The 27441-nt window shown below is 32.9% G+C and overlaps 4 protein-coding genes and 1 pseudogene across 11 annotated transcripts; 1 reads left to right on the top strand and 4 right to left on the bottom strand.

Annotated features, from left to right (window-relative positions):
• Positions 1-821: 821 nt before the first annotated feature.
• On the bottom strand, positions 822-6206 carry LOC104777083 (flavonol-3-O-rhamnosyltransferase). Its single transcript, XM_010501288.3, has 2 exons — positions 5513-6206; positions 822-1693 (listed from the first exon to the last, which is right to left on the bottom strand). Exons 1-2 carry the CDS (start codon positions 6003-6005, stop codon positions 822-824), a joined length of 1365 nt encoding a protein of 454 aa, XP_010499590.1. The 5' UTR covers positions 6006-6206.
• On the bottom strand, positions 2127-4137 carry LOC109124773 (uncharacterized). Of its 8 annotated transcripts, none has more exons than XR_015592265.1 (6): positions 3693-4044; positions 3277-3359; positions 3017-3106; positions 2788-2937; positions 2516-2637; positions 2127-2410 (listed from the first exon to the last, which is right to left on the bottom strand). XR_015592265.1 is itself a non-coding variant. In XM_087503842.1 (6 exons), the coding sequence occupies exons 3-6, from the start codon at positions 3019-3021 to the stop codon at positions 2316-2318; spliced, it is 309 nt and encodes a 102-aa protein (XP_087359968.1). In that variant the 5' UTR covers positions 3022-3106; positions 3277-3404; positions 3693-4137; the 3' UTR covers positions 2127-2315. The 8 variants fall into 8 exon arrangements, 4 of the variants coding, with proteins under 4 accessions (XP_087359968.1, XP_087359978.1, XP_087359973.1 ...); XR_015592263.1 differs by having other exon boundaries at positions 3277-3417; positions 3693-4041; XR_766203.3 differs by having other exon boundaries at positions 3277-3404; positions 3693-4023.
• A 3856-nt stretch (positions 6207-10062) lies between the features above and the next one.
• On the bottom strand, positions 10063-14634 carry LOC104777081 (GDSL esterase/lipase At1g28580-like). Its single transcript, XM_010501286.2, has 5 exons — positions 14199-14634; positions 13673-13888; positions 11006-11154; positions 10651-10927; positions 10063-10569 (listed from the first exon to the last, which is right to left on the bottom strand). Exons 1-5 carry the CDS (start codon positions 14473-14475, stop codon positions 10301-10303), a joined length of 1188 nt encoding a protein of 395 aa, XP_010499588.1. The 5' UTR covers positions 14476-14634; the 3' UTR covers positions 10063-10300.
• Positions 14635-17107: 2473 nt separating this feature from the next.
• Positions 17108-20426, bottom strand: LOC104778959 (2-succinylbenzoate--CoA ligase, chloroplastic/peroxisomal-like). The gene is made up of 11 exons (XM_087507281.1): positions 20406-20426; positions 19557-19636; positions 19323-19395; positions 19027-19201; positions 18829-18927; positions 18639-18736; positions 18358-18551; positions 18145-18272; positions 17672-18057; positions 17396-17598; positions 17108-17308 (listed from the first exon to the last, which is right to left on the bottom strand). The coding sequence occupies exons 1-11, from the start codon at positions 20424-20426 to the stop codon at positions 17179-17181; spliced, it is 1587 nt and encodes a 528-aa protein (XP_087363407.1). The 3' UTR covers positions 17108-17178.
• A 153-nt stretch (positions 20427-20579) lies between these two features.
• LOC147946881 (uncharacterized) lies at positions 20580-22456 on the top strand (annotated as a pseudogene).
• Positions 22457-27441: the final 4985 nt, after the last annotated feature.

Below are 27441 nucleotides of genomic sequence, written 5' to 3'. Positions count from 1 at the left end.
AAAAGAATATTGATGGAGGCAAGGAGAACAATGTTTAATTATTTCAGCAGTAGTAATTAATTATGGCGAGGATAATTCGGATGCTAGCATGTCGATTATGGCACTTTTCACGTTGTCCGTACCTTCAAATGATACTTGAAATTTGTCCCAAGCTTCATTTCCTCACTTGCATCATTGGTTGGTCTGGTTCATATATATGCAAAGGCCCAAACATATATAGCCGGCAGAGCCCTCTAGTTGAATTTGACTTATGTCATCTTTTTAGCAATCGAATACTACCTTGGGTTCGTAACACATTCTCCCTTGTCATGTGTAGCCATTGGGTGTCCATTCGTCTTCAACAGCACCACATGCATCAAAATCAATACTCTCAATCAGTTGCGTCATCTGAATCTTCCAATACCCATAATTATGGAGATTGAGTTTCAGCGGTTTCATCACAGTCACAATCACAATTCACACATTGTTGCCAGTTATCCATACGCGTCACAAGATCTCACTTGTTGTTGCAGGAAAAAACAATTCGTACAAAATGTGTTTGTTCTAGATTTTACAATAAGATAATCTTTTAAACGATTATAATTACACATATTCGGAAGTTACTCGCACCTAGTCTTTTCTTAAGTTAAAATAAACATAGATCGCTATTCAACATTTATATTTTATTTAAAAAGGTACTTAACAGAGTAAGTATATATCAAGTACGTACAATGAAAATCAACAACCCTTTGAAATAGAAACACACTTTGACAAGATAGAATACATATATAGGCACACATTTATTTGAGTATATATAATTCTTCCATTATTTTGTAAACAACCTAAACTTTCACTATTTCGTCCAACAATACTTTGAAATTCTCAAATCCTTTCGTAGAGACATCTTCTTGGATAATTTCTTTAAGCTTCTTGGCATTTGCCTTCATCGTCTTACCATCATCATGAACCGAAACTTGATGCAAACACTTCTCAAATCCTTCTTTCGTGAAGACTCCATTATTCACCATCATTCCAACCTTCCACACAACCTCCACTGCTCTTCCGTTGAGTCTATTATCCGCCAAAATCGGTCTGCCGATTATCGGCACACCTGCCGACACACTCTCCAATACCGAGTTCCATCCACAATGTGTCACATTCACACCCGTTGCCTCGTGTTTCAGCAGTTCCACTTGGGGAGCCCATGGAACCACTATCCCTTGCTCTCTTGTCCGGTCCAGAAACCCTTTTGGTAGATGAACCATGTTCTTCTCCTTAAGCGACCAAACAAACGGCACTTTGCTGGATTCCAACCCTTGTGCTATCGCCACAAGCTCTGCAGGAGGCGGTTCCATGACGGTGCCGAAGCTAATGTACGCTACAGAGGCAGGTGATCTCTTCCCCATCCAAGCAAAGCAGCCATGAGGATCGCGCACTAGTGTCTCTCTCTTCAATGTAAAAGATAATAACGTGGGAGGGGGGATGTTCAAGAAACGTACTAGTTTCGATCTTAGGTTATGGGCCAATGTAGGTTCTAATTCTTCAAAGGAACTGATGAAAACGGCAGAGGCACGAGGTAAAACAAGACTCATTTGGTGTAGAGCCTTTGGGAAAACAGTGTCCAAATCTCCAAATGCAACTTCCTCTGGTATATCTTTAACTCTGTAATTCTCCATTCCTGGTATAAACCCTAATGTCTCTTCCGTACGCACATCTACTTACGTATATAAGGAAATAAACAAATTAATAACCATAACTACATATAATATTCACGAATCACGAGTGTAGTAGCTGCATTGTTTAATCATTAAAACCCTAAAATGCTAGTTTTTTTCTTATCCACTTCTCTAATATATAACCACGAAGCTTTTAGTGGCTGAGGTTAAAATTTTGTGGCTATATGTTGTAATAGTCACGAATGGTCACTAAAAAAAATCATGGTTATAGCGTCGTGACTTCTTTTTTTTCCTGGATTTTTCGCAGAAAAAAAAAAGGTAAGAAAAGAAGAAAGCTAAGAGTACCTCCATCAAAGAATCTTAAACAAAATTGCTTAACACATATTTTCTTATTAATTTTGATAAAAGTTAGATTAAGAACTTCTTAAGAAGCTGTAAATTTTTATTGGTCCATTGAGAGTTGCTAAAAAGTTAGATTAAGAACTTTGTCTTATTCTTCTTCTCCCCAAATCTCATGAAAGGATACAAAGTAAAACACAAATCAGTCAAACATGTTTAAATTAAACTAAAACTCATACATAAAAACAAAACTGAAACACTTAAATTCATTCATAACAAAGAAACATTAACCGATTGTGATTATATATGAAACCAAACAAGTTAAACGGTGAGAACGGTTTGAATATGAATCTGCAATTCCCAGCTATATATAGGCTTATCAGCAGCTTCTTCCACCTTGGCTAAGAGATAAAATCCTGCAATTTCAGCCAATTGAATCTAGAATAAGAACCAGAGGTAAGAAAGCTATAACTGCAAAAGCAAACTGAAGATATATATCAACATAAACCCTTAGAACTAACCTGCAGCCCAAAGCCAATACGTAGAATGTGTATACATTGGAGGTAATAGAATAAACATCAAGGGAATGGCAATGCAATGAACAAACTGTACTAAAGCATATGTTTTAAGGTCATCGAAAAACCTGTAATATTACAGCCTCTCATCAATCCTCTCGATTACAAAGATAGCCATGATTGATGTGAAGGCAATAGTTATTTAATCCAAAAACGAGTGATCAAAAACAAGAGACAATAAGCAAGTCTCAGAGAAGAGAAGAGAGAACGAAGCGTACAAGAAGAAGATCCTAGAGGAGAGTTGCATGGTTAGGGTGAAGATGATAGTAAGAAGTTCCAAAAGCAACACCAACGTTGTTCTAAGTCTGAATCAAATTTGAAGAGTCAGAAGTCTATCTTCTTTTCAATATTCCAAATCGAAGATTCGACTTCAATAACAAAAAAAAACCAAATCGATAAGAAGAATCAAAACAACAAACACTAGTAGAAGGAGTAATCAAAACTAACCTCATTGAAGAAATCACCCATCCCAGAAACAGAGAGAATGGTGAACCGACGGAGAGAGAAGAGAGAAAAACAATGTCAAGCTTTCCATCACTGCAACGATAAAACAAATCTGGCTTTAAGCACAATATATGGAAGAAGCAGTGATGATCCTCAGCGAAAACAAACAACCCAATTCCAGAATATAAACATCTAGTTGTGAGTAAGATTTGTATACAGAATCAATCAACATAATAGAATTTGGTGGAAATAATAAGTCATACCTGTTAATATCAGCAATCAAGGGTGTAGCATAAACGCTAGAAGTGACTTCACTATGCCATCGCAGCTCCAATTTCTTCGGGCACTGAGTATTCAACAAAGCATCTTCATCACTCACAACGAAACGACCCTGAAAAAAAAGGCTTAAATCGGAGAAACCAAACAGAGAGAGCCTTACGACTTACGAGCAAATAAACATATCTCCAACAATCAACGCTACCAGTTATGAAACAAAATAAATATGAAAGATTCGATCAACTCTGCGAATACTAATTCTCTTGCACAAATAAAATTAAAAAAAAAATCGATTCAGGTTCCTGAACCCAATTATGTGGATGAGATTTTGAAGAACCCACAAAATTTGGGGTTTTGGGAATTGGGATGGGGAGTGATCGACAAAGAGAATGAGAGAACAAACCTTGTGAAACTCTTTCGGGTGTTTGAGTCGCTGAAGCAGAGATTCTCACAAAGCTCTTGAGAACAACCTAGATGCAATCAGGCGGAGACAAGAACGACGGTGAACAAACATTTGGCGGTGGATCGTAAAACTGAGAGAGAGAGCATATAGGCGACACAAACGAGGCAAAGAAAAAAAAATCTCCTCAACCAATCAGGAGTTGACACAACCTTGATCCCTAGTGATCCTTAAATATCTAACATAAGGATCAATCACTAGGTAATTTTGTTTTTTTTCCATTTATCTGATTTATTTTTTTACCTAAGCAACTCTTAAGATATAGTTTACAACCTTTGATGGAGATACTCTAAGGGTCGTAAGAATGAAGAAGAGAAGACAATTATTGCTTTGCTTGGAAAAAAGAAGAAGAGTATTTGTGTCTGTTAGCTTTAGTGTTATCAACGGTGGATAATCAGTTACACAGTGATCCTTATATATGTGGACGAAATTAGTATCTTTGGTTGCATTTTGTATATGTTTTATTATCTATTTTCTTCTTTTGTTCAATATATTTATTAATGATTTATGGTTTACAGTTATAATTTTATAGAGTGATGATTAATATTTAAAAGTAATTATTATATATTTAAGTTATTGTAATGATCATATTTTTTTTGGGGGTTAAAAATTGATTATATTTGAAATATTTGTTTGGCTTTTTAAAAAATTGATTTTATGTAAAGTATACATGTAAATGGTTTTATATATTAGTTTCATGTGAATATAATCGTTTAAATTTTGGTTGTATGATTTACAAGTGTTGTATTTTAGTTTTAGGGTATAATTTTAGTTTTAGGGTATACTTTAGTAATTAGATTTTTGGTGTAAATTTGGATTTTTGTTTTTGTGTTTATAATTTAGGATTTTTAAAGTTTAAAATATACTGAATATTTTTTTTTGAAAAATAAAATAGACACTGAAATTTGGGCGCTTTTTGTAGATACTTAAGCTAAGATTAAGTTATTTGATATTTTCGTGACTATAAGTAGCCACGATGTAATCGTAAACATAATTTGTGAATTTATTTAGTCATAACATTGTCACAAATAAAATTTGTGGCTATAATTAGTGACGAAATTGTCACACATAAAACTTGTAGCTAAAATTAGTCAGGAAAAGTACAAGAAGCTACGAAACAGTAATGTTATTTGTTAATGATTAATATTGGTGGCTGATATGAAATTAGTCAAGGAATTTTGTGGCTATATCGTAACTATACGATTTTTTTTACTAACGTGTGCATAAGAGTCCTTAGCTCCTAGCTCACTATGTATTGGTACTTGGTACATTTTAAATTCATTTGGTATGATGTCAATATATACATATATATATTAATATATATCTAATGAGTTATATGCTATATAATTTTATACTTAATATTTTAATAGATTTTTACGTATTAATAGTTATTACGGTTCTATTATTGTTAATATTATAAATTCTATAATAGATATTACTAATTCAAAAAATCGAATATGAAGTGTAATTTAATATGATTTAAAAGTTATTAATAAAAAATATTCTAATTTAAGATAAAACTTAAAATATGTATGACATTACAAATGTTAAACTATATCACAAATAATATTATAATATGGAGGTAGAAATGTTTTTAAAAAAATTTAGACACATATACACTAAAAATAATAATATTCTATTGATAATATATTCAGTGGATCTCTCCCCAATGCATACGTTTTCATAAAAAAATTTATGACTTGGGTGAGACGCTCACCAATGCAGATGATCTAAGAAAGTAAGCATTTCCTCACCATATATACCTTTGACACCAATGGTTTCTCTGATGCGATCAGTGTAGAGATGAGCACAAAGCGAGTTTGCTCCGCCGGCCCAGAACGCAACCCAAGTCGCCTTCATCTCAACAGCCATATCCGCTGCGAACCAGAAGAAGGCATCTGTTAGCATGCATGTCACTTTCTTACCGACTTCCGTCTCTGCCGCTGCAATTTCTCTATGGAAAGTCTGTGGGGCCGCTTCGAGAAACATCTCGAGCATCTCCCGTGGACTCCCGGTGAGCACGGTGCCCTCCGGAACACCGTCATCGACGTCGTGGATCCTGATGTTCTCCGGATGATCGGAGGAGAGCAATGACGCGTTTGATCTTGCGGTATTAAAGAAAGAAAAGATGGTGGAGGGAGCAGCAGCGGCGAGACGACGCGTAACGGCTAAAAGAGGACCGGCATGAGCGCCAACGGGGAAAAACCCGAGAACTGCCACGTGGGAGTCTCTGATTGGCTCGGGTAATTTGAACATGATTCCTGAAGTGAGTGACTATGAAGGAAGCAAACACAAAGAGGGTCATTATATACGAATATGAAATAGAGCAAGTGATATATGGCTAGTGAAATTAATACTTTTGATGGTGAGTAGTTGGTACCTCTTCAAGAACGCTTACCAAACTTAGAGATAATTGCACTTGATAACAAATCAAATTAAGCGCATATATACTTTACTTATATAGTTATATACCTTTTTAGATTTTTATTTTTATTTCTTTCTATGAAGTATAAACATTGCGAATAATGCTAATTGAATTAATTTAAGATCTCTCTTTAGACTGCATTTGAATTCTTCTTCGTTTTGGTCTATTTTCTAAAACCAACTTCTCTCTCTATGACTATGTGATCTGTAGATTTTTAATGCTATTAGAAAAGTCTAAATACTTTCTATGTACATCTTTTTATATGTTTTTTTTGTTGTATAGCAAAATATATTTTTGAACTTTTTGGCTCGTGAAAAAATGATGTAACTTTGTTTAGGTATAAAACAATAATATATTTAAATTGAGGGCTCTGTAATTTTGGAGCACTATTAATTTTTCTTTTTTTATTTGTAGAACAACATATAGGCTTCAATTGGTGACCATATTTTAGGAAAAGAACAAGGAAGAATGTGATATTCATCTCTATTCCACAATTTTTTACCATTTGATAGTAATAATTTTTCTTTTACATTTCTTTACATTCTAAAAAAAATAAGGAACAATAGAACAAAAGTGTTCCTCCTCAAAATTGATGAGGAACAAATAGAACAGAAAAAAGAACAAATATTAAAATTCGTTTTTATATTTTAAAATAAATAAAAAATAAGTTTATTAATAATATTCCATTTTCTAATATAATAATTTTCATATTTTCATAATGTATTGACAGAAAAAATAATTTTGATATGAAGTTCATGTTGAACTAATCTTAAGACTATTTGAAAACCATATATGAATAGTAAAATACATTTAAAAGACTCATGTTTATATCGTAAATAAAAACTAAAATTTTTTTAAATTACCCTTAAAATTGTAATGTAGATTAATATTAAATATTAATATTTAATATGACATATCTAAAATTTAATTTACAATTTAAAAAAAATGAAAAATTCATTGTATATACATTAGAAGTAGTATTAGTATTAATATTGAATTTGATTTATTTAATATTTACTATATTTAAAAATAAATTTTTATTGTTTGGTTACCATTTACTATTTAGTTCATTCTCTGCAAATTTTTCTTTCATTCCTCAAAAACTGTTTATTCTATTCTGTATTGTTCTTTTTATTCCTTTTCTTTTTGTTCTTCTAATGGTTACCAATAGGACCCATAGAGTATCATTGGACATTATTTGCTCTAAATTAAGATTAAAAACTGATGACAATATTTAGAGTACTGATGCTCTAAGTATGCTATTTCACAATCATTTCAATAGATAAGGTTGAACACAGTAATTTTATCAAAAAGAAAGGTTGAACACAGTATGCTAAACTTTTTAGTAAAATGTGATGTGTAACAGTTAGTCATGGGTATTCGGATCGTTTGGTTTCGATTCTATTTGGTTCTAGTTCTTTCGGTTCTGGAATTTAGGATTCACATTACTGAAGTCATCTTAGTTCGGCTTCGGTTTCGGTTCTTTTGGTTTTTTTCGGATAATATTTTTGGATGTTTTCGAGAACTTCAGATATTTTTGAATATTTTGGATATTTCTGATAGTTTTTGGTATTTGGGGTATTTTTAATTATTCAATTTTAAATTAACTAATATTTTGGATATAAAATTATACTCTGGATACTTTTTGTAGTCGTAATATAATCGAAAAGACAAAAAGAAAAAAAAATATGGAGGCACAAGTTACATTTTACTATTTAGGTTGCACATGTTAGCGTAACTTACCAAAGTTAACTTCTACCACCTTCAATGGAGGGTTATTATTTTTAGGCTCTTATCATTTTTTTTGCATTAAATTTTGTAGTTTTTGAAAATATGAACCTTTTGGAAGGTTAATTAAATTATCTCCCTCCAATGGTAAAAATTTAATGGGATCTAAACTATCAAAAAAAAATATTATTTTCACGATAAAAGTATTTTAAGCAGAATTTAATTTGTTTAAATGTTTAAATATTTTATATTTTATAAAATTAGGAAATTATTGCGTTTCATAAATTTTTTAACATACACAATATAAAAACATATTAAAAATAGAAGTACAAGTCATAAATGGGGAAAGAGATTAGTTGTAATATATTAAATTTCCACCCAATAAAAAAAGTGACACCTATAGAATAAGAGTTGACTCTTAAGTTTACTAAACCAGAGTTGTCTCTTATTTTTTCTTTCAATTTTGATTTTGATTTTCTCATTCCTTCTAGCATAAGAGCTCTTCCTAAATCCCCCATTGGAGATGCTTTCACCAAAATTAACTTATTAAATATAAACAATAATATATATATATATATATATATAAAAATTAATGTGAGTAAACTATTTTGACAATGGTTTTCTTTTAGAACTAAGAATTTGGCAGAGTAAAGTTATATATATGAAAAACTAGATTAGTACCCGCGGTACAAATTATTTATAACTAAAATATTTAAATTATAAATTGTATTTATAAGTTTAAACCATATAATACTGAAGTATAATTTATTTTTTACATAATATTTATTAATCAATTTAATTAGATATGTCTATTCTTGGATACCGATAGTGTTAACAAAATAATGAAATGATGTTTTACTCGTTTAACACCAAATTAATAATATTTTAAATTTATATAAATATCAACAAAACCCGTCCTGCTATATAACTCCGTCCCGAGATATTTTAACTCGCACTATATAATCTTAATTTTTAATATTTATTATTTTGTATTGTAAATATTAGATTGAGTTGATATGTTATTTATTAAGGTTGTAACCATTTACATTTTATAAAATTGGTGTTTCTTATAAAGTTTAAATATTTATAATATTTAGAACTCTTAAAACGGTTGAGTATTTTCATATTTACAGTTCGTAAAAGTTTAAATATATTATTAATATTTTAAAGGTCTTCTAAATTTTTTTAAAAGTTGAAATATCTATAATATTTTAATATTTGAAACTTCAGAAATATTTATAATCATTTCAAGATAAAAAAGATTGGAATACTTCTGGTCAACCATGTTGGTACTTGGCAGATTGCCGAGATTGTTTTTAACTGCAAATCCCAAACAATCTTTTGGGATAATCTTACACATGAAATATTCATCTTTTATTTATAACAAAACAGGAAACAAGATATATTTTGCTGAGATTTGATATATCAAATATTAACTTCTAAATATTTATTTAAATGTACATAATCTCACAATAAATACAATAGTTCATAACCATTGTAATATCTCAAATTACGACTACAATTCTATATCAATAAAACAAAATGATGACTCTCCCCCTTTCTTTCACTCCCTTAAAAGATCTCAAGCCATATAAAAATTCTTGCCGTATTCAAGTTAAAATTCCTGGCGTATTCAAGTTATATTCTCTAAACAACTTACTCTATCAGAATTTCTAATATACCTTATATTTTTACGATACCATTAATGACTGCTCTATGTGCAAACACCTCTGGAAATTATAAGTCCTTAAATTCTTGACCACTGGATCAAGCAATTTCCACATTTTATTATGATCGAAAATTTTCAAAATGTTTTGTTTAGGAGAAAGTACAGAACCTAACTAGTTGGAAAGGACATATTGGTCATGACTCGATAATTTACTTTCTATAAATTAGAAATCTTTGCATTTGTATAACCTACTTGTGACTTTTAGCCATCCTCCACAAAATATATGTTTGCAGATTCTTCTAAATAATTTCTAAGTACGGGATAAGATTCATATATGTATGTCCATGGATCATAACCAACAAGTGAGCAAGTCTTAACTGGTGTTTGCAAGTATAGTTCGATGTTCACTTTTGGTCACATTATAGTTCCGGTTCTATGGTCTTGTTTGTGTTTAACCTCATCGACACTTTTTTACAGTGGAAGGATTAGACTTTGCTGTAAGGCCTGGCTAATTGCAAGCCACGTAGTTTCATTATTTTATGATATGGTAATGATCATCTAAAGCGGAGGTATATATCATAGTTTATCTAACATAGCAACAATACAAATTGTCAAATTAATACAAATGCATGAACATGATCCAAGATAAGCACTGAAGAACATAGATGGTATTATCAGTATCCTTCTCTCAAATTTTTGACCAACTTATATCAGACGGTCCATTGTTTATCAAACGATTCTTTTTTCAGACGGTCCATTGTCCTTAATTTCCGAGCTGAGGCAAGACCAATCAAAAGGAGGAGCCGCATAGGGTCCCTTTAGTATACCTTCAGAAATCAAGCTGTACGCAGCCTCAGTCATATGAACACCGTCCCAAGTCACATACTTTGAAGGATCACTGCAACCTTCAACTACATCAGCCCCACATTGCCAAAATGAGGTAAAATTGTAAGGTCCTCCTACGCCACAGCAAGCGGACAAGGGTCTGTTCATGAATCCTGATTTCATAGATAACTCGGTTGGCAAATTGATCAATGTACTTGTTGTGGAGATTCAGTAAAAAGATCAAGAAGGCTAACCGAATTTGGTTGGTTCTTGGTAAATGCGCAACAGCGCGTTGTAGTAGTCAGCATATATGATGTTGACATGAGGGTACAACTTCTGGAGTCTGTTGAGTTCTGCTTGAAGCTGCGCGTCGTGGTTTTCTCCAAACTTGTTCAGCCATGTCAAACATCCTGTCAAAGGATCATATGCTTCCATGTTTGATGTTTGATATGATGTCAAATAGATTGCCGAGCATCCGAGTGGGAAATCTCCGGGCACCAGAAATGTTCTGCCCCCCATACCGATTAACTCCTGTGTTATAATTATCAAATATTTAGTCAGTCAATGTTCCAAGAATCTGATGAGATATTCAAAAAGAGAAATATTTACCGTGATTGAAGAAGAGATAGCAGTAATAACCATGGGAATCAACTCCTTGACCTCTTCAATGCTTTTGCCAACTAAGAATGCGTAATTATAGTCGGTCCCTCCAATTTCTCCCATGAGAATCAAAGCATTTTCTATCATATCTCTGCAGTCTAAAACAATTTTACAAATGAGCTTGATTCATTGCATCAGTCGAATGTTATTAAGCATAAACAAAAACAAAACGAATGTTTTATTTTTCTCTTTTTTTTTTTTTGTGACTCTACCAAACCAAAGCAGATGAGTACCAATCCCTTTATAACTAAAAGAGAAGTACAAAAGTGCTTCTGGGTCGGGTCAATTTTACAAAAATAACCCGAAATTAAAGAGTTGGATTCGGTTGAGAATTACCTGCTGCGTTATAAATGGGTTATCGGGTTTTCCAAAAAATAAATCAAAAATATAATAAATTCCCTCATAAATAAATCATAATAATTACGATAATATATATTTTTCTACAATTTAGGAAACTAACAAACATACATAATTAATATATATCAAACTGTATAACATAAATAGGAAAACTATATCGTCCAATATAAAATCCTACCAGAAACATTCCTAAAAAAATCAAACTTAATAACAAGATAATTGATTTCACAAATCAGTAAGATCTCAATCTTTGATATATGTAATAAACTACTTTAATTTTGATTATATATTAGTATATACTTCCTGAAATAAAATTCATTTTAATATAATTCATAAATAATGATAATATAATTAAATAATTTTAAAAATCTGAAACATAAATTTTCAATTATACAACTATATATACAAAAAGAAAAAAAAAATACTAATGAGAATTACTGAGATGTTTATAATTACATTCAAATTATTTCTATCAATTTTGTTATCATTCCTAATATGTATAATAAAAATACTAATGATAATTAAAAGAAGATATGGAAAGATGTTCTGAGAAATTCCAAACGGAAAACGTTGTAACATTAGCATAACTTATGCAAAATTATTATTCAATTTGGAAACAACCAGTAAATACAGTTTAACAACCATCTATGATTAGATTTCAAAGATTTTCACATATCTCTATCAATTTTGAATTACCTAAACAAATGGAAAACATAAGCATAATTTAACAACCATATATGATTAGATTTCAATATGTAATACCAAATATTCAATCAGTTAGTTTAAGTAATTAAATTAAAATCCGAAATTACTACTAATATTCTAAATATATTTATATAATTATTAGAAATCACTTAAATTTCTCTACAAGCCAAAAAAGATTTTTCTAGAAGACTTCAATTTACTAACCCCAAAAATAGACACCCATTCCTCACTATATAAATTCATACGAACAAAACATCAATTGTTTCATTCCACCTTTTCTATGTTTTTGTGATGTTTTTATTTATTTATGATTTTGTTTACTATATTCATGTTATTTTATCCAATATGATACATATTAATTTTTTTAATATTTATTTTACAGGAACATCAAAAACATTGTGAATCTATCAAACTGATATGTTCTTATGTGATACGGGTATGTACAAAATTTCATTCAATATTTTTTAATTATGATGCTGATTGCGACTATCAAACTCAATTATGAATGATTAATAATTTTTATTGTATTCAGGACATATGAAGCATTACAAAAGTTATCAAATTACTAAAAATTTTATGTGAATCAGGTATATACATAATTTGACTTAATTTATGAACTATTTTACATTTTTGTAAATAATTTAACTTAATATATGAACTATATTTTTACTTTTATTGTTTTCCCTTGCTGTAAACTCAGGATAATCTAAAGAAGAACCATGTAAAGATCTATCCTAAGCAAAACTCATCAACATAAAAAAATAAAACCGAAGTTAGAAAATTATAACAATACAAAATAATAGATAATTATGATGTAGTGAAAATTGCGAGATTAGTAGTTTAGGATTTTATTTATTTAATTTATTTTCAGTTCAAGAAATATGATTTTGATATTCTTAAAAATAATCAATGATAAAATTTTGGCTTTAATGTTTTGCTAAATTTCAATTTAGATAAATTTGAGTAAATGATAAATTGTTTTGCTAAATTTGAGTAAATGATAAATTAGATTAAAAATTTTGGGTAAATGATAAATTGTTCTTATGGTTCATCACATCATACATATTAGTGTAACTTTTACAAGCGGAATATTTTTATAATATTTATGTAGATTCCTATTTTCTACTACTAAAATGATCAAATTGAATTATTTATTTTTTGTGTTGTTAGTATTTTTCTAAACTTTTTAATATTTATTTTATCAAAACTCATTTTATTACCATTTACTCTCTTTTTTCCCTACTATTCTTTTATCCAAACTCATTACCCCAAATATATGATTTAATATAACCAACTGCAAAAATGAAAATATAGTATATTCTAATCTATTAAAATTGTATATATATATATATATATATATATTAATAAACAATCATTCGCGCTGTAGTGCGGGTCCGATTCTAGTCCTACTTTACAATGGGAACGGTAATATATCAGATTTAATATTTCTAACCATATATAACAGGAACTAATTTAAAGGCCACCGGTTTAATTAGTTCATGAGATCACCTAGTTTTAAAAGGAGTTAAACTAAAAGGAGTCAATTTTCCCAACCTGAAGGAGAGCCACATAGTTTAGGCAAACTCTCTTTGAAGCTACTAAGCTGAACGCCTAGACTAATGTTGGTGTAAGGAAAATGAATTCCTCTCCCTTCAAGAAAAGAGCGTTCCAGTGCTGTTGCTCCCGCTACCGCAAAGTTAACACCCTTCTTAAAGTTTGCATTTTGAGATCCATAAAAAGGAGGCACAAGCGGTAAATCCAAGAATTCAGCTGTGAACGTACAGAACCATAGAAAAGAGCATGAGGGAGCTTTAAGTTGAGGAACCAATAACCTAAACTTAATGGTTCTGTATCTAGATGAACCTAATGGTTCCGCATTTAGATGAACTTAATGGTTCTGTATATAGATGAATTTTAGGATTTATACAATCAAACTTACTATTCAAGTAAGAGCATCAAGGAAACGTAAACAAAAAGAAAGGGTTGAAGAAAATTAATAACTCTTCTGGTTTCATCTTCCTATACACAATACACACTTAATCAAACCTTAAATAAAGTCAACGGGCACAATAAACAGTACCCATGAAATCGATAATGACACGGCCGTTTGAGAAACGACCGGTGGGATGGTGGAAGAAGGTCTCTCCATACGGTGGAAACGCAAAGTGAGGGAGATTGTTAGGATCTGAGAGGCCAAGCAAGTTTCCAGTGTCGGCATGGGAATCTCCGAAACTGATGATCGATTTGAATTCACGGCACTGTTTCACTTCTAATGAGCTTACGACTGTGGTTAGCAAAGTGATTATGAAGAAGGTTCTAGTGAGTTTCTTGAACAGATAAAAATATGGAGGCTCCATCGGAGAAGAAGAAGACTGGACAAGGAAGAAGCAGAGCAATGTGTAGTTCAGCAGCAATGAGGCACTGCTTGGGATATATTCACTTTGAGACTAAAAGGGACCGTGTCTCGCCGTCTACTCGTAAATTCAGAACGTAACGTTCAACGATAAAATATCTCTTCCTAGAAATTGCGCGACATATATTTAATTCTATTTTTATGAATTATGATATATCTTAAAATTTAGAATTATATTTTTTAAATAGATTTTTTTTAAATATGAAATGTTTGTTTAAAAAATGTTCAATATGTGGTTTTTTATATATATGGTTCTTAATGTTTTGATGCAAAATAATATAAACAAAACATATCAGAAATTATTTAATCAAAGTAATTAAATCCTTCAAAGTTTTGTTGCTTTGGATTTTATTGTGTTTGATAAATTGTTAGGTTCTTATACCATTTTCAATCCCACTCTATTTTAAAATCAATACTCTATTATAGAGTAACATTTGCTCTATGCAGAAGTCGATCAATTAGTATGGTCCATTAACCAATTTACACAGCCCATCACCAATTTGCTACATGAGATAAAAAGGAAATAATTAGAGGTGACACATGACAAATAGATATAGCTTTCTTAGAGCCTACTTTATTATATTAGATTGGTTGTATTTGTTATCTTATTGTAATTTTGTATACTTCTGGTTCATATTAATAAAGTTTGGTAAATGTTACATAGAAAAAAAAAATATATATATATATATATATATATCTAATATGAGTAAACTATTTTGACAATGGTTTTCGTGTTAGAAGTTAGACCTAATAAGACTTTGGCAGAGTAAAAGATATACTAAAAAAAAAAAAATTGTTGAAGATTTGGTAGTATAAAGCATATGATACCTTAACAATTCATAAGTGACTGGATGCCACTGTTGTTGTTGTTTTGCAGAGACATGATAAACGTATTTTTGGTCCATGATAAACTTGTGGTTCATGGGAGTTCTCAATTTCTCATTAGTCGTTAATATGTGTCAACTATTTATGGTTCATCCCGTCGTATCCTTAAAATAATAATAGACATAAAGTTTTGGTTGGTAAAATAAGTGGTTAACAGGCACATAATTATGGTACATCCCATCAGTGTCGTGCCTAGGTTCTTTGGAGCTTGGACAAAACATAAAATGTGGCCTATATAATTTAGTTAAATATAATTATTTCTAACCTAGATATAACCATAGAGAATAAATGAGCAACGATCCAAAATTATGGGTCTAAATGTGTATAGTGACATGAATATTTCAAGCAAAATACATACGCAAAACAAGTTAAACCTACTAAATCAACAAAATATTTTTAATAATGTGGCTGTGGTCAAATGTCCTTTTTTATAAAGGGTAAGCACCGCACTGATCTCATCCCACTGGATTGTGTGTTCATACATAATACATGCTTTTAACGTTTGAAAAATCATATTGTGTTTCCAAAAAAAAAAAAGGAGGTAATTTTCACATAATAGACATAGACCAATATATATTTGTATCCATCATTTGGCAAAGTTAAAAACACTTCTCGTAAAATAGCCCTAAAGTAAATTTTGGACAAAAACCAAAACAAAAGAGCCATAACCAGCATCCAAGGAAAGGGGTTAATAACTTAATATAGTTCCGAAACTTAAAAATTCAAAGTGAGGTGGAAGATAGTTCCACGAATGATTGGGAGGCAGATTATGACTCCGATAATAAACTTATCCGGACCGGCGAGCCCCACCAGACAAATGGCAAGCTCGTAAATTCAGAATCATCAGTGCGAAGTATTGTATGATTCATGACTCATTCTTCATGCGAGGAGTTACCGATCCATATTTGCTTTGCATACATGATTTTGGAGTAGAGATTGTGATAGTTGAGGTTCACTAGGGCTATGCGGGTGTCATTTCAAGATAAAAAAGATTGGGATACTTCTGGTCAACCATGTTGGCAGATTGCAAAAAAATATGCTCGAAAGTGTACGAAGTGCATCACGCTCCATTAATCCATCAACCTTCCGAAATTTTTGTCCTTAATGACAGCTCCTTATCATTTCATGTGTTGGTCAATGGATATTATCCAATGCGCCGGTCAACCAGAGGTGTCTAGTAACTCCTAGTCTTGACTGATTAATTCTCGAAGTGGGTTGAAGTTGAAGCGTACATATCAATCAAAGATCCGAAGGTCAAGATTTTCCTATGGAAGAATATTATTTGTCGGCATGGAGTTCATCTCTATGGGTCTCAATTCATCTCTAGGGACTTTGAAGAGTTTTGCGCGGATTGGGGGATATAAAGTAAGCTACTCAAAGCCCAAGTATTCTCAGGAGAACAGGCAGGCAGAAGCAGCTACCAAAATCATCTTAAGTGACTTGAAGAAGCGGTTAAATGCTCATAAAGGCGAATGGTATGACGAACTTCAACCGGTGGTTGAGTATACTTGGAAAAGCACATGGAGAGACTCCCTTCTCTTTGGTAAAGCAAATCTTGCAACTGTAAACCCATTTTTTAAATCATCCCAGTACGTAGGAATCTAAATCCTCAAGAAGATCAACAACATTTAGATTCTCATTATCCTTAACGACAGATTAATAAGGATTGCTACATCATGATCATAAGAACCAATAGTACCATCATAATAACCTAAAACAAACAAAGAATGTTTTTACGGCTTTAAATTGTAATGAATAATGATCACAGAGAGCTAGTCAAGATTTGGAAATGAGACATAACTTGTCCTCGAACTTCATCTCTTTTCACTTTCCCAGTTGTTGTCAACGGAAACTGCTTCTCCCATCGGACAAACCTCTTCGGTATCTTAAACCTGTCCAACAAGTTCATCAAACTTATAAGTATATATATTTAAGAAAATTTTATTCGTTTAGAAACTAGATTATCAAAGATATATTACCTGGTTAGGTTCTGTGTTCTACAATGATGCTTGAGTGTCTCACTTGACAGTTCGAAACCTCGTTTGCGGTTTTCAACATCAGACCATATCCAATCCTCTTGTAAAAGAACACAAGCAACGACCATCTCCCCAAGACGAGCATCAATGACGCCTATCACCACAGCAGAAACAATCCCAGGATGCTCTACTAGAACAGCTTCAACCTGTGCATTCATTCCATGTAAAAATGCACAATTTGAGGCTAATATCGACCAATTTCTTGTATTGGAAGCTAACCTCTTCGGGGTAAACATTCTCGCCTCCAGTTTTGATTCGGCCATTGGACCGGCCTATAAGCCATAAGTTACCAAACCCATCAAAGGTCCCTATATCACCTGTGTCAAGCCAAGCTTCATTGCTTCTGGATTCTGATGTTGCAACGTTTTCTTGAACTAGTTGATGACCCCAATATCCAAGCATTGTGTGTGGTCCACGAGTTAGAATTTTCCCGACCCTCGATGAATTCTCGTCGAGTTTAATCATCAGTTCGATATGCGGCGCAGGCTTGCCAACGCATGTACCTTGCTTTGGTTGATTAACCAAAGGATATGTTACTTTCAAAGACTCTTTAGTTGGATCATGGAGAGTCATGAAGGTCAGCGAAGAGCACGCCTCTGTCATCCCTTTGAAACCAACATCTCAAAGAGTTTAGTGTCCAAAGATTCAAATAAAAATGGTTGTTTTGAGGAAGCCAAATGAGGAGGACTCACCATAAGCTGAGAGTATTTTCGCACATGGGAAGATTTTCACAGCTTCTTGAAGGAGTTCACTTGATAAAGATCCCCCTCCATTTAGTATCTTTCTCACGCCAAGGTTTTCAGCTCCATTCTTCGTTGTCCTTCGAGTAATAGTAATTTAGCCAACCAACGGTTTTAAAGACTAATATTTACCCCAAGCAAGGAATTATTCATTTCTATTTTTACCTGTTGACACGAATAAGATCGGCCATCATAGCTGGGACGGTGATGAAGCAAGTTATACGGTTTTGTTGCATAACTTGAAGGGCTGTTTTGGCATCAAACTTGGGGAGCAGAACATGGGATGCCCCAACCATTAGCATGGCCATAGCAGATGACAGACCGCCGATATGAACTAATGGTGATGTATGCAAATACACCTGCAGAGAAGGTTAAGAGACTCTTTACTTAGGGAAGTATTCAGCTTTATAAAATTCATTGAGGACAAACAGGTAAAAAAAGCGTACATCATCCTCACCGTAGCCAACAATAGCAATCTTAGCTAGAGACTGTGTAATGAAAGCCAAGTGGCTTATCGTGACACCCTTGGGTCTTCCCGTTGTACCTACTCCCATTAAGAAACAATAAGAGATCAAGTAAACTGACGACTATGTATTTATGGAAAATACAGAGAAGCAGAAGTAAAACATGTTGTACCAGAAGTGAAGCATATCACAACAGCATCATCAGGAGCCCAAGCGTACGTTGCTAAGGAAGGAACCAGCACATTCTGTTTAAGCATCTCGGTTGTCAAAACTGGCCAGTAGTAACAAAAAAGAATAAAAAAAAAAACAAATGAAGTCACAGTTGCATCTCCTTTGAGTTTTAAGGTACACTATACAAATGAAATCATACACTGGTTATGTTCATTTGCAAAATCTGTAGAGGTAGACTCCATCAACACACGACATTTCAACGAAGGTATATCTTCATTCTGAACATCAATGCACCACGACGAGACACATGTCTCATCGGTAACCAAAAGGACAGGTTCTACTAGCAGCATTGCCATTTTTGCTTCTTTCAAGCTCTGCCCTTTCACAAGAACAATAGATCATCAAGAACGCCAAAAATGTGTCAGTCAGGAACTTTCTTTTAGACATACATACACAATCTAACTAAAAAGAATGTAATAAGCAGCAGACACTGACCCATCTGTAATTCAAAGGAGCAACGATTCCTCCAACCAATGCAACAGCCAATAACCACTCCAAGAACAAATCACTGAATCCACCAAAAAAAAAACAAAAAACAAAGACCAAAACTTGAAATAACATAACATTCAACGGTTCAGATAGAAGTATCGACACAAAACAAATCGAATCTAAGACCCAAATTTTAAGTTGTAACTCCTTGCCGGTTCAAATTTAATTTACGTGTTGGACCTGTTCAGAGCAGCAATAGAGACGACATTTCCGTTGCGAATGCCGAGACGAATCAGACCTGCGGCGAGGCTCAGTACACACTTTTAATTATAATAGGCTCCAAGAATAAATAAATATGTCGAGATTTAGTTGGGCTGGCTGGGACTGACAGGATGATAGAAGCTACTGATCGTTTCGATGAAGGTGAATGTCCTTTTGTTTCCAAGCGACGCAAATGACTTGACGTAGGCAATCACCTCCAAATATGCTTAGTTCTGTTTAAAAAAAAAAAAAAAAAAAAATAGAAATATGCTTTGTTGATTTTATCGGAATATCAATGCTCCGTTAGTTAAAGTGGTAATCATCAGGATTGATTTCATGTTTCAGCTTTAGTCCTGATGATTATGACGTTGCTAGACCAAAATATAGTATCAGATATTATTATATTGGATCATCGATTTTAAATCAAAAAATTAGACTATCTCAGTCACTTGCAATCGAAAAATTAATACATATTCTTTTTGCAAAACATCATCGAAATGAATGATAAATATTACACACTCAACATGAAAAATCACATTTTCTAATCAAATTAGATAATCATGTTTGAAACTAATAGTAGTATTGTCTTAAAAGCGAGTTCGATAATTTTAAATTAATTGGATATAGTGCTTTTTTGTAATATTATTGAACTTGGTTTACTAAAAATACATGTCACATTGACTCATGAAAATTAAAGGATAAAGGAACAAATATACACTAAAAGAAAAAAAAAATACTCTATTGATAATATATTCAATGGATCTCTCACCAATGCATACGTTTCCATAAAAAAAAATTATAACTTGGCTGAGACCCTCACCAATGCACATGATCTAAGAAAGTAAGCATTTCCTCACATATTTACCTTTGACACCAATGGTTTCTCTGATGCGATCAGTGTAGAGATGATTCTCTTGCCCAACGAAAAGCTATGGATTTAGTTTTTAAAATAAATTTGAAGAATGAGCCAATATTTTAATATGGCATCGAATCAAAATTGACATGGATCGTGCAATCGACAATACAGGAAAATCACAATATCAAATTGAACCGAACTCAAGAGAGTGAGAGGTAGGACATGTGAGGGAAGAGAGCAGCGGCAACACCGTTCTAAAGGCGGACCTCAGCGGTTTTGGTGACGGAGATGGAAGGGAGATAGAGGTGAGTGGTGGGAAGAAGATTCCGGTGAATGAGGAATCCAGTCCGGTCGAGACGCAATGTTCGATTTCGATAAACTCACTGTCACCGGTGACAACAGTTGTTATTAAAAAATATTGAATTTCCAATGAACTTTCTTAATTTTGAAATCAAAATTCACAAAAATAATTTTTTAGCTTGAAAAACCAGGTGAAGAAGAAGATTTTGGATCAGATTGTTTACAGACAAGTCGGGTGAGTTTTTAATGTTTGTCTGGTTTAAAAAATAAGTTTCATACCGTATTTTTATCGGTTTATATTAGGTTTGGTTAGTAAACCGTTTAAACCATAAAAATTGGAGAAATAGTAATACAACTATGGATTCGGATAGAAATAGATTGAGCACTTAAGTTTGTGGGATATATAGAACGAGATCAAAGTTCTGGGTGGATTTGGTATGATGCGATAGTTCCGAGGGGGAAATAGGACGTTATTCCTAAAGATACCATAACAAATTTGGAGATGGAAAACTTGGTGGCCAAGTTACTCCGTGTGTATTAATAATTGAGGGGGAAGACGTTGTGAACAAGATTACCAATTCTTCTGTCTTAATCTCTTGTTTTTCTGCTAAGAACGATAAAGGTCTCTGCTTCTCAACCAGCCATCGCAGCTCTGCCTTCGTAAACCGGTGTTGGTAGAGCCTCTCCCCATGTTTTTAATGGCTCCTCCTCTTCCTTGCTGCAAACTCCTCCTTGCGTCATGCTCGTCGCTAAACCTTGTGGAGCGGGTCGTCTCGGAAAACTAAAATATCTCTATCATACCAGTGAAAAAAGTACTTATGATCATTTGGCAAAAATGGCGCCTCTTGAGTTGGTGTATAGGCCTACTATCCCATGGCAGACTTTCTACCCTAAAGAAGAAAGTGAAAACCAAGGCGATGTTACTGATGCAATGGTAACTATTGGTTTATCTCATGACTGGGTAGCTTCTTTGAAGAACGGAACTGTGCGTCTCCAAGACGATCTAAACCCGGCTGCATGGGATTCAGATCCAAAACGTATCTCGTTGCCTCCTCTTGTAACTCTGCGTCATTGCCAAACCCAAATCGTCACCAACGTGGCAATGTCCACACCTTCTCCAGACGAAGAGGATTGTGTTGTGGCTGCTAAGTTCTTGGGACCTCAGCTCAGCTTTTGCAGACCGGGTCAAAGGAACTCCGAATGGATCAACGTCAGAATCGAAAACCCCTGTTTCTTCTCCTCCCGAGTCATGTTTTCAAAGAAACATGACATGTTTTGCATACCCGGATCTGGAGGCCACCTCATTGCATCATGGGATCTCCGCAAACACAAGCACACACCCAAGATTCAGAAGTTGCGGTATCAAGGCTTTCCCGAGCTGACCAAGACCAAACGGGAGCTTTTGAATTCATGCACCACGAGCGAACGCTTGGTGGAGTCACAATCCACGGGTGAAACATTCTTGCTTAAGTGGTACCAGAAGACCTCCGAGGCCATTGACACCATAATGAAAACAGAATATTTAAAGTCTGAACCTTTCTGTGTCCCTGCTAGCTCCTTTCCCGGATTGCTCCCCAACAAAGTCCTTCTCTATCATTTCGTCGAGGTCGGACTTCGGAGTAGTCGATCTGGCTGAATGCCACTGCGAGTGCAAGGGTGGTTCTGGTTCAGCCCCGGCTCATACCCATGGCGAGAGGGGCAATGGCCATGGGACAAAGTTTTTTTTTTTTTAAATCATTAAGCTAATGGGGACCAGAAAAAAACAAAAAAAAAATATTATGTTGAAAAGGGTCTTAAAACAATTGTATGCCTAGGGACAAATTTTTTTTTGAGACGGGGCTGTTCTGGTTCATCTAGATTCGCATTCTATGATGTCTTCTATTTTTATATATTTAATCTTTCAACCATTTACTCTGGATCTGTATTATTTCCCTAGCTTGCAAAGAAGGCCTGATTTGCTTTTAAGACTTGGTCTAGAATGGATTTCGGGAATACAGGTACTTTGCTTTGCTTCTTTGAGTTAATTAGTGATCCCAACTGTTTCCCAAGTGGCATTTTTGGTTTCTCTCTTTATATGCATGTGATCTTGGAGAAACTTTCCAGTTGGTGTATCAGTTAGCAGAAATTACTATTGGTTTGGTGATACAGTTACAGACCGCAAAAAAAAAAAAAAAAAAAAAGAAAAAGCCATTTGAGGAAGAGTCTTTTGTATAAGTTGCTCTTAGAGTCCTAAAACAACAAATCTATGGTGTGTGTAGGTTATATCATCCAAAGTTATCATAAGTAAAAAGCCATACATTCATGTTTAACTTTTGGTGATTGCTATTTGCTAGCGTTATATCCACTATGAATTCAAGGATTACATCGTTTGTTACAACAAGAAGATCACTCACACCATCCCTCTCAAGGTTTAAAACCAAACCTGAGATTACACAAGAGAAACAAGTTAGGAAGAAGAAGACTTGAGAAATAATTAAGCATAGAATCAGAGATAAACACCCTCTCTCTCTCTCTCTCTCTCTCTCTCTCTCTCTCTCTCTCTCTCTCTCTCTCTCTCCAGCTCTCTTTCTCTCCTTGTGAAAGCGCCCAAAGGCGGCTTAGTCAACGAAGAAGCAGAGGCCTCTGTTTTATTCGGTTACGTGACTACCCTAAACCCTAACGACTTCACACGTGTCGACGACCGTGTGACCGATTAGGATACATCTTGTGAGACTCTGTCTCAGTCAGCACCTTCACTTCATTCCTTGAGTCGAACCTTCTGCGTCCACTTTGATACACTATTAGCCAAAACTGCTTTTATTCTTTGGTTTCCTTAGCCACGTCAGCTAGTGGAGCCATCAGGACTGTGTTCTAATCGCTTGTACAGGGTGGACCAATCTTAGGTGATTTTGATGAAGGTACATATATATATTTTTTTCCCGTGTTATGGTTTATGTCAATATCAATTCTACAACTAACAGAGAAAATAATCACATCACAACGTCCCTACTTTCGCATCCTCCTATCTAGTGAGGTTTGTTTTATCACCGGTTCCATCTTGCTAGGGAGATATTAGTTTTAATTTTACCTCGTATAAGGTTTCACAGATGCATGAATCAAAATTATAAATATTGCAGCTATAGACTTTTGTCATCACATATATATAGGTGGACTTACGCTGATCCACCTTGGGCACGTATTGCTGCTCTTGTTTCTCACGTAGTATCTTGCGCAGAAGCTGGTGATGAAATTTCAGATAAGGTCTTGGTTTATGCAGCTGAGGACCGTATGAATTTCAGATAAAAGTCTAAAACTATTATACTAAGCCCGTTAACCTCCGCATACTTGATGCCTAGATTAACATCACTAATCCTTTTGACAATTTGGAGAATAATTCTAAACCCTTTACATTTTTTTTCATCAATTTAATTACGCCTTCTTCGTTTCTTTTTTTTTCTTAATTTTATTTACAACATGCATTTTTATTTTAATATGTCATGTGCTTTTCTCCGTACATACATGCATGTTTGAATCTCTTACATATTTCTTATTCGTTGGACTAAAATATACAATATCAAATAGTTAAATAAAAAAACATATAAGGGACGTGACGTATTTACTGTCCCAAAATAACATACCATATTTCTCTTACTATTTTTTTAATATGATTATCTTTGTTGATAACAGAAACAAATCCGTTCATTTTTTTGTCTAAACCGAATTAAAAACAAATCAGATACAAAATTGGTAGAATATGGATATTGAATGTTGATAACATTTCTATAAAAAAAAAACATTTACAAACATAACTTCATATATACATAATATATTATAAAGCAAACTTAGTTTTTGAAATCAATCTGGCACGTACATGCGGGTCCAAATCTAGTGACAAGTAAAAATGGAAAAAGTCGACATCTTTCAAAAGTTTGACATCTTTATACACGTAATCAAGCAAAAAATTCACATCTTTGCCACAATACATCCAAAAGTCGAGACCTTTTTGAGTTAAATAAGAAGATTTTTGAGCAAGAGAAAGAAGCAGAAACACATACCAGTTTAGCATTAGCCCTAAGCGCAAGGAGATGATGTTGAATTGAAGAAATCATTTTTGAGAGAGAAAAAATGACGAGAATGGTGAAAAGATGATGAGAGAAAATGAGGGAGTACAAAACTTTTGTCACCTACGTAAGCAAATAGACTACAAAAATTGCTTTTGATTTTTGATAAAATCTTTAAAACAAAACATTTTCTGATTGGCTAATTTGTTTTATGTTACTATTTGTTTAAAACCACATTACAACAATCTTTCAAATTTTACCTTGAGGAGGAAGCATCTTCCTAACTTAAAAAACAATTAACTGAAGACATTATAAATTTATTCATTTTGTTACTTTTCTATTCCTTAGTTTAATTATATTATTAATAAAATAATTAAGTAGTAGTGTTTAGAGTTGTGATGATACACTAAATTTGGTGTGATACTATAGCATCACACTATAATATTGTCAATTTTAAATTCAGTTGGAGATATTTTCGTTCTAAAATTACACGAAAATAGTGTTTAGGAATCCCATTAGAGTTTGGTCTAACAGTTTCATATCATTATTCTTATTTGAGTGGCATTTCATTGTAATAATCTCTAATTCTATGTCTACTTATTAAAAATGTTTCTCTTTTAATAGTATAGATTAGGTGTCAAAGAGGTGACTTTTTGCTTGGAAGTTTCGGTTTTTAGTTATAGAAAGGCTGTTTTTGCTGGATTAGGTGTAAAAAGTTTTGACTTTTACTTGGTTTGAAGTTTGGTTTTGAAAGGTGTCAATTTTTTTTAGAGAGTAAGAGTAGTAAGAGTATTGAGAGAGAACAACATTGTTTATAGTCGACGAAACGATAAGGTAGTTTTGCATTAGTTGATGAGACCTTAAAATGATTGCACAAACTCAGAAATCAAACTCAGACATTGTTCTTTTTGCATTGTCTTAGAACAAGGCTATTGAGAAGAAGGATACAAAAGCTTCTGATGGTTCAGATGGTCTGGAGGAGCTGGATGGTTTGAAGGAGGAGCTTGGTGATACTGACAAGAAAGATGCAGATGTGGAGCTGGATGAGAAAGCTATTTCTGCGGTTGCTGAGAAGGATGATGGTGTGGAGGAGAAGGAGAAAAAGGACAAGGATGATTTGAATGAGGAGCTTGGTGGTGCTGACAAGAAGATTGCATATGCGGAGCTGGATGGGAAGACTATTTATGTGGTTGCTGAATACCTGTTATTGAGATTTAGTATGTCTAGTTCCTTAACAAATGATTAATAAATGAAAACAGATTATTGAAAGCACTAGGATTTAATCCGTGGTACATCACAAGACAATTATTTAACTTTATTTATAATGATGTTTGATTTTAATGGTACTTAATTTAGTAATAAAATTATTTCTTTTTAATTTTTAGTATTTTTTATATTTAAGCGGTGATACAATTATTCTTAAAGTATTATAATTTTATCAGGATAAAACACTAAAATTATGAAATATAACTGTTTGTATAATGTATAATTAATCAGAATAATATTTTGTATTTATTTAAAATAATACTATTATTTTTTGTTTAATATATAATTATTTAATTTAACAGATTGTTTATTTTTTAGTGTATACAATTTAATGATTGATATTTTTTTTATTTTATTTTAGGACACATATACAAGAAACAAATTTGCGATTAATAAGAACTTTTGGTAGAATTAATTAGTTTCTATAAGAAAATCGATTTTGTCAATTTACCAAATTTTACTTATTGCTTTTATTGCAATTTTGTAGGGACTAAAATTTTAAATAATCAAAATTAAAAAAGTATTTTGTAGGGATTAAAATTTTAAATAATCAAAATTAAAAGGGTATAAACCAAAATGTACTTCAAAAATGTATATATAGATACTTGATATCCATCATATGCATCGTTTCAAGCATACTCGATAAAGTTATCCACCAACCATCATTCTAAAAAAAAAACTCTTAACCATGAGTAAACCACAGAGAATTAATATAATATTTTTTCCAAAATCTGTTTTGAAAAAAAAAAACCAAAACAAGAGCTACTTTCGTTGCTTTTTTATTCATTGGTTAAGGTCGATAAATTGACATAACGATAGGTGTTAGTTACTACTACTAGCAGTGTCTTTTTACTTTTTTGACAAAGATTAGTACTCTCTAGGAAAAATTATATAGGGGATTGCGTCAATTAACTGTAAGTATCGAAAGGGTAAGCAAAATCATTTGGCATACAACTTGGAAAGAAATAGTTTCCCCCTCGATATATATTGAAACAATTATTCATATAATTTTTAGATATTTCTTTATTTTCAATCTAAAAAAAAAAAAGCTTTTAAAGATTCTTCTTCTGTTCGTTGCTTTCAAGAAATAGACAACCTTGTATACCACTCAACTATAAATTCTAGTTTCTTGGTATTTTACCTTTTTCTACATCAATCTTTTTTCTGAAAGCTTAGTAAATCACTATAGCTAATATATAAATCGATGACAGAAACTCGCTCTCGACTCGAGAGTGTGGTCGTATTACAACAAACAATCGAGTTCTTTTTTACTTTCTTGTAATTGTTAATAACCCCGTGAATTTAGGGCCAATCCCCGACAAAGAAACTCACGAGAATAATTTTTTAACAAATTCAGACAAAGCACAAGAGTCGAGAGAGACTGTTCCCTAAGCCAACGTGG

This window comes from Camelina sativa, chromosome 3 (assembly GCF_030686135.1).
Source record: "Camelina sativa cultivar CO46 ecotype springtype chromosome 3, ASM3068613v1".
Lineage (NCBI taxonomy): Eukaryota > Viridiplantae > Streptophyta > Magnoliopsida > Brassicales > Brassicaceae > Camelina > Camelina sativa.
This window is presented reverse-complemented; position numbering and strand designations above follow the sequence as displayed.

Bases quoted from the DNA above. Each gene is read 5' to 3' on its own strand.
- LOC109124773 (XM_087503842.1), bottom strand. The intron at 2,638-2,787 runs GTACGCTTCGTT...GTAATATTACAG, and splicing joins TCCTCTAGGATCTTCTTCTT to GTTTTTCGATGACCTTAAAA. The intron at 2,411-2,515 runs GTTAGTTCTAAG...CTGAAATTGCAG, and splicing joins GTATTGGCTTTGGGCTGCAG to GATTTTATCTCTTAGCCAAG.
- LOC104777081 (XM_010501286.2), bottom strand. From the start codon at position 14,475: ATGGAGCCTCCATATTTTTATCTGTTCAAGAAACTCACTAGAACCTTC. The intron at 11,155-13,672 runs GTTGGGAAAATT...AAATTGTTTTAG, and splicing joins ACTATGTGGCTCTCCTTCAG to ACTGCAGAGATATGATAGAA. The intron at 10,570-10,650 runs GTTAGCCTTCTT...CTATGAAATCAG, and splicing joins CCAAGAACCAACCAAATTCG to GATTCATGAACAGACCCTTG.
- LOC104778959 (XM_087507281.1), bottom strand. From the start codon at position 20,426: ATGCTTACTTTCTTAGATCAT. The intron at 19,637-20,405 runs GTGCATTGGTGA...TATAATTAAAAG, and splicing joins TGCTTACTTTCTTAGATCAT to TGTGTACTGAGCCTCGCCGC. The intron at 18,552-18,638 runs GTACGCTTTTTT...CCTTCTCTGCAG, and splicing joins TTGGCTACGGTGAGGATGAT to GTGTATTTGCATACATCACC.
- LOC104777083 (XM_010501288.3), bottom strand. From the start codon at position 6,005: ATGTTCAAATTACCCGAGCCAATCAGAGACTCCCACGTGGCAGTTCTC. The intron at 1,694-5,512 runs GTATATATGGTG...ATACGTAAGTAG, and splicing joins AGAAACCATTGGTGTCAAAG to ATGTGCGTACGGAAGAGACA.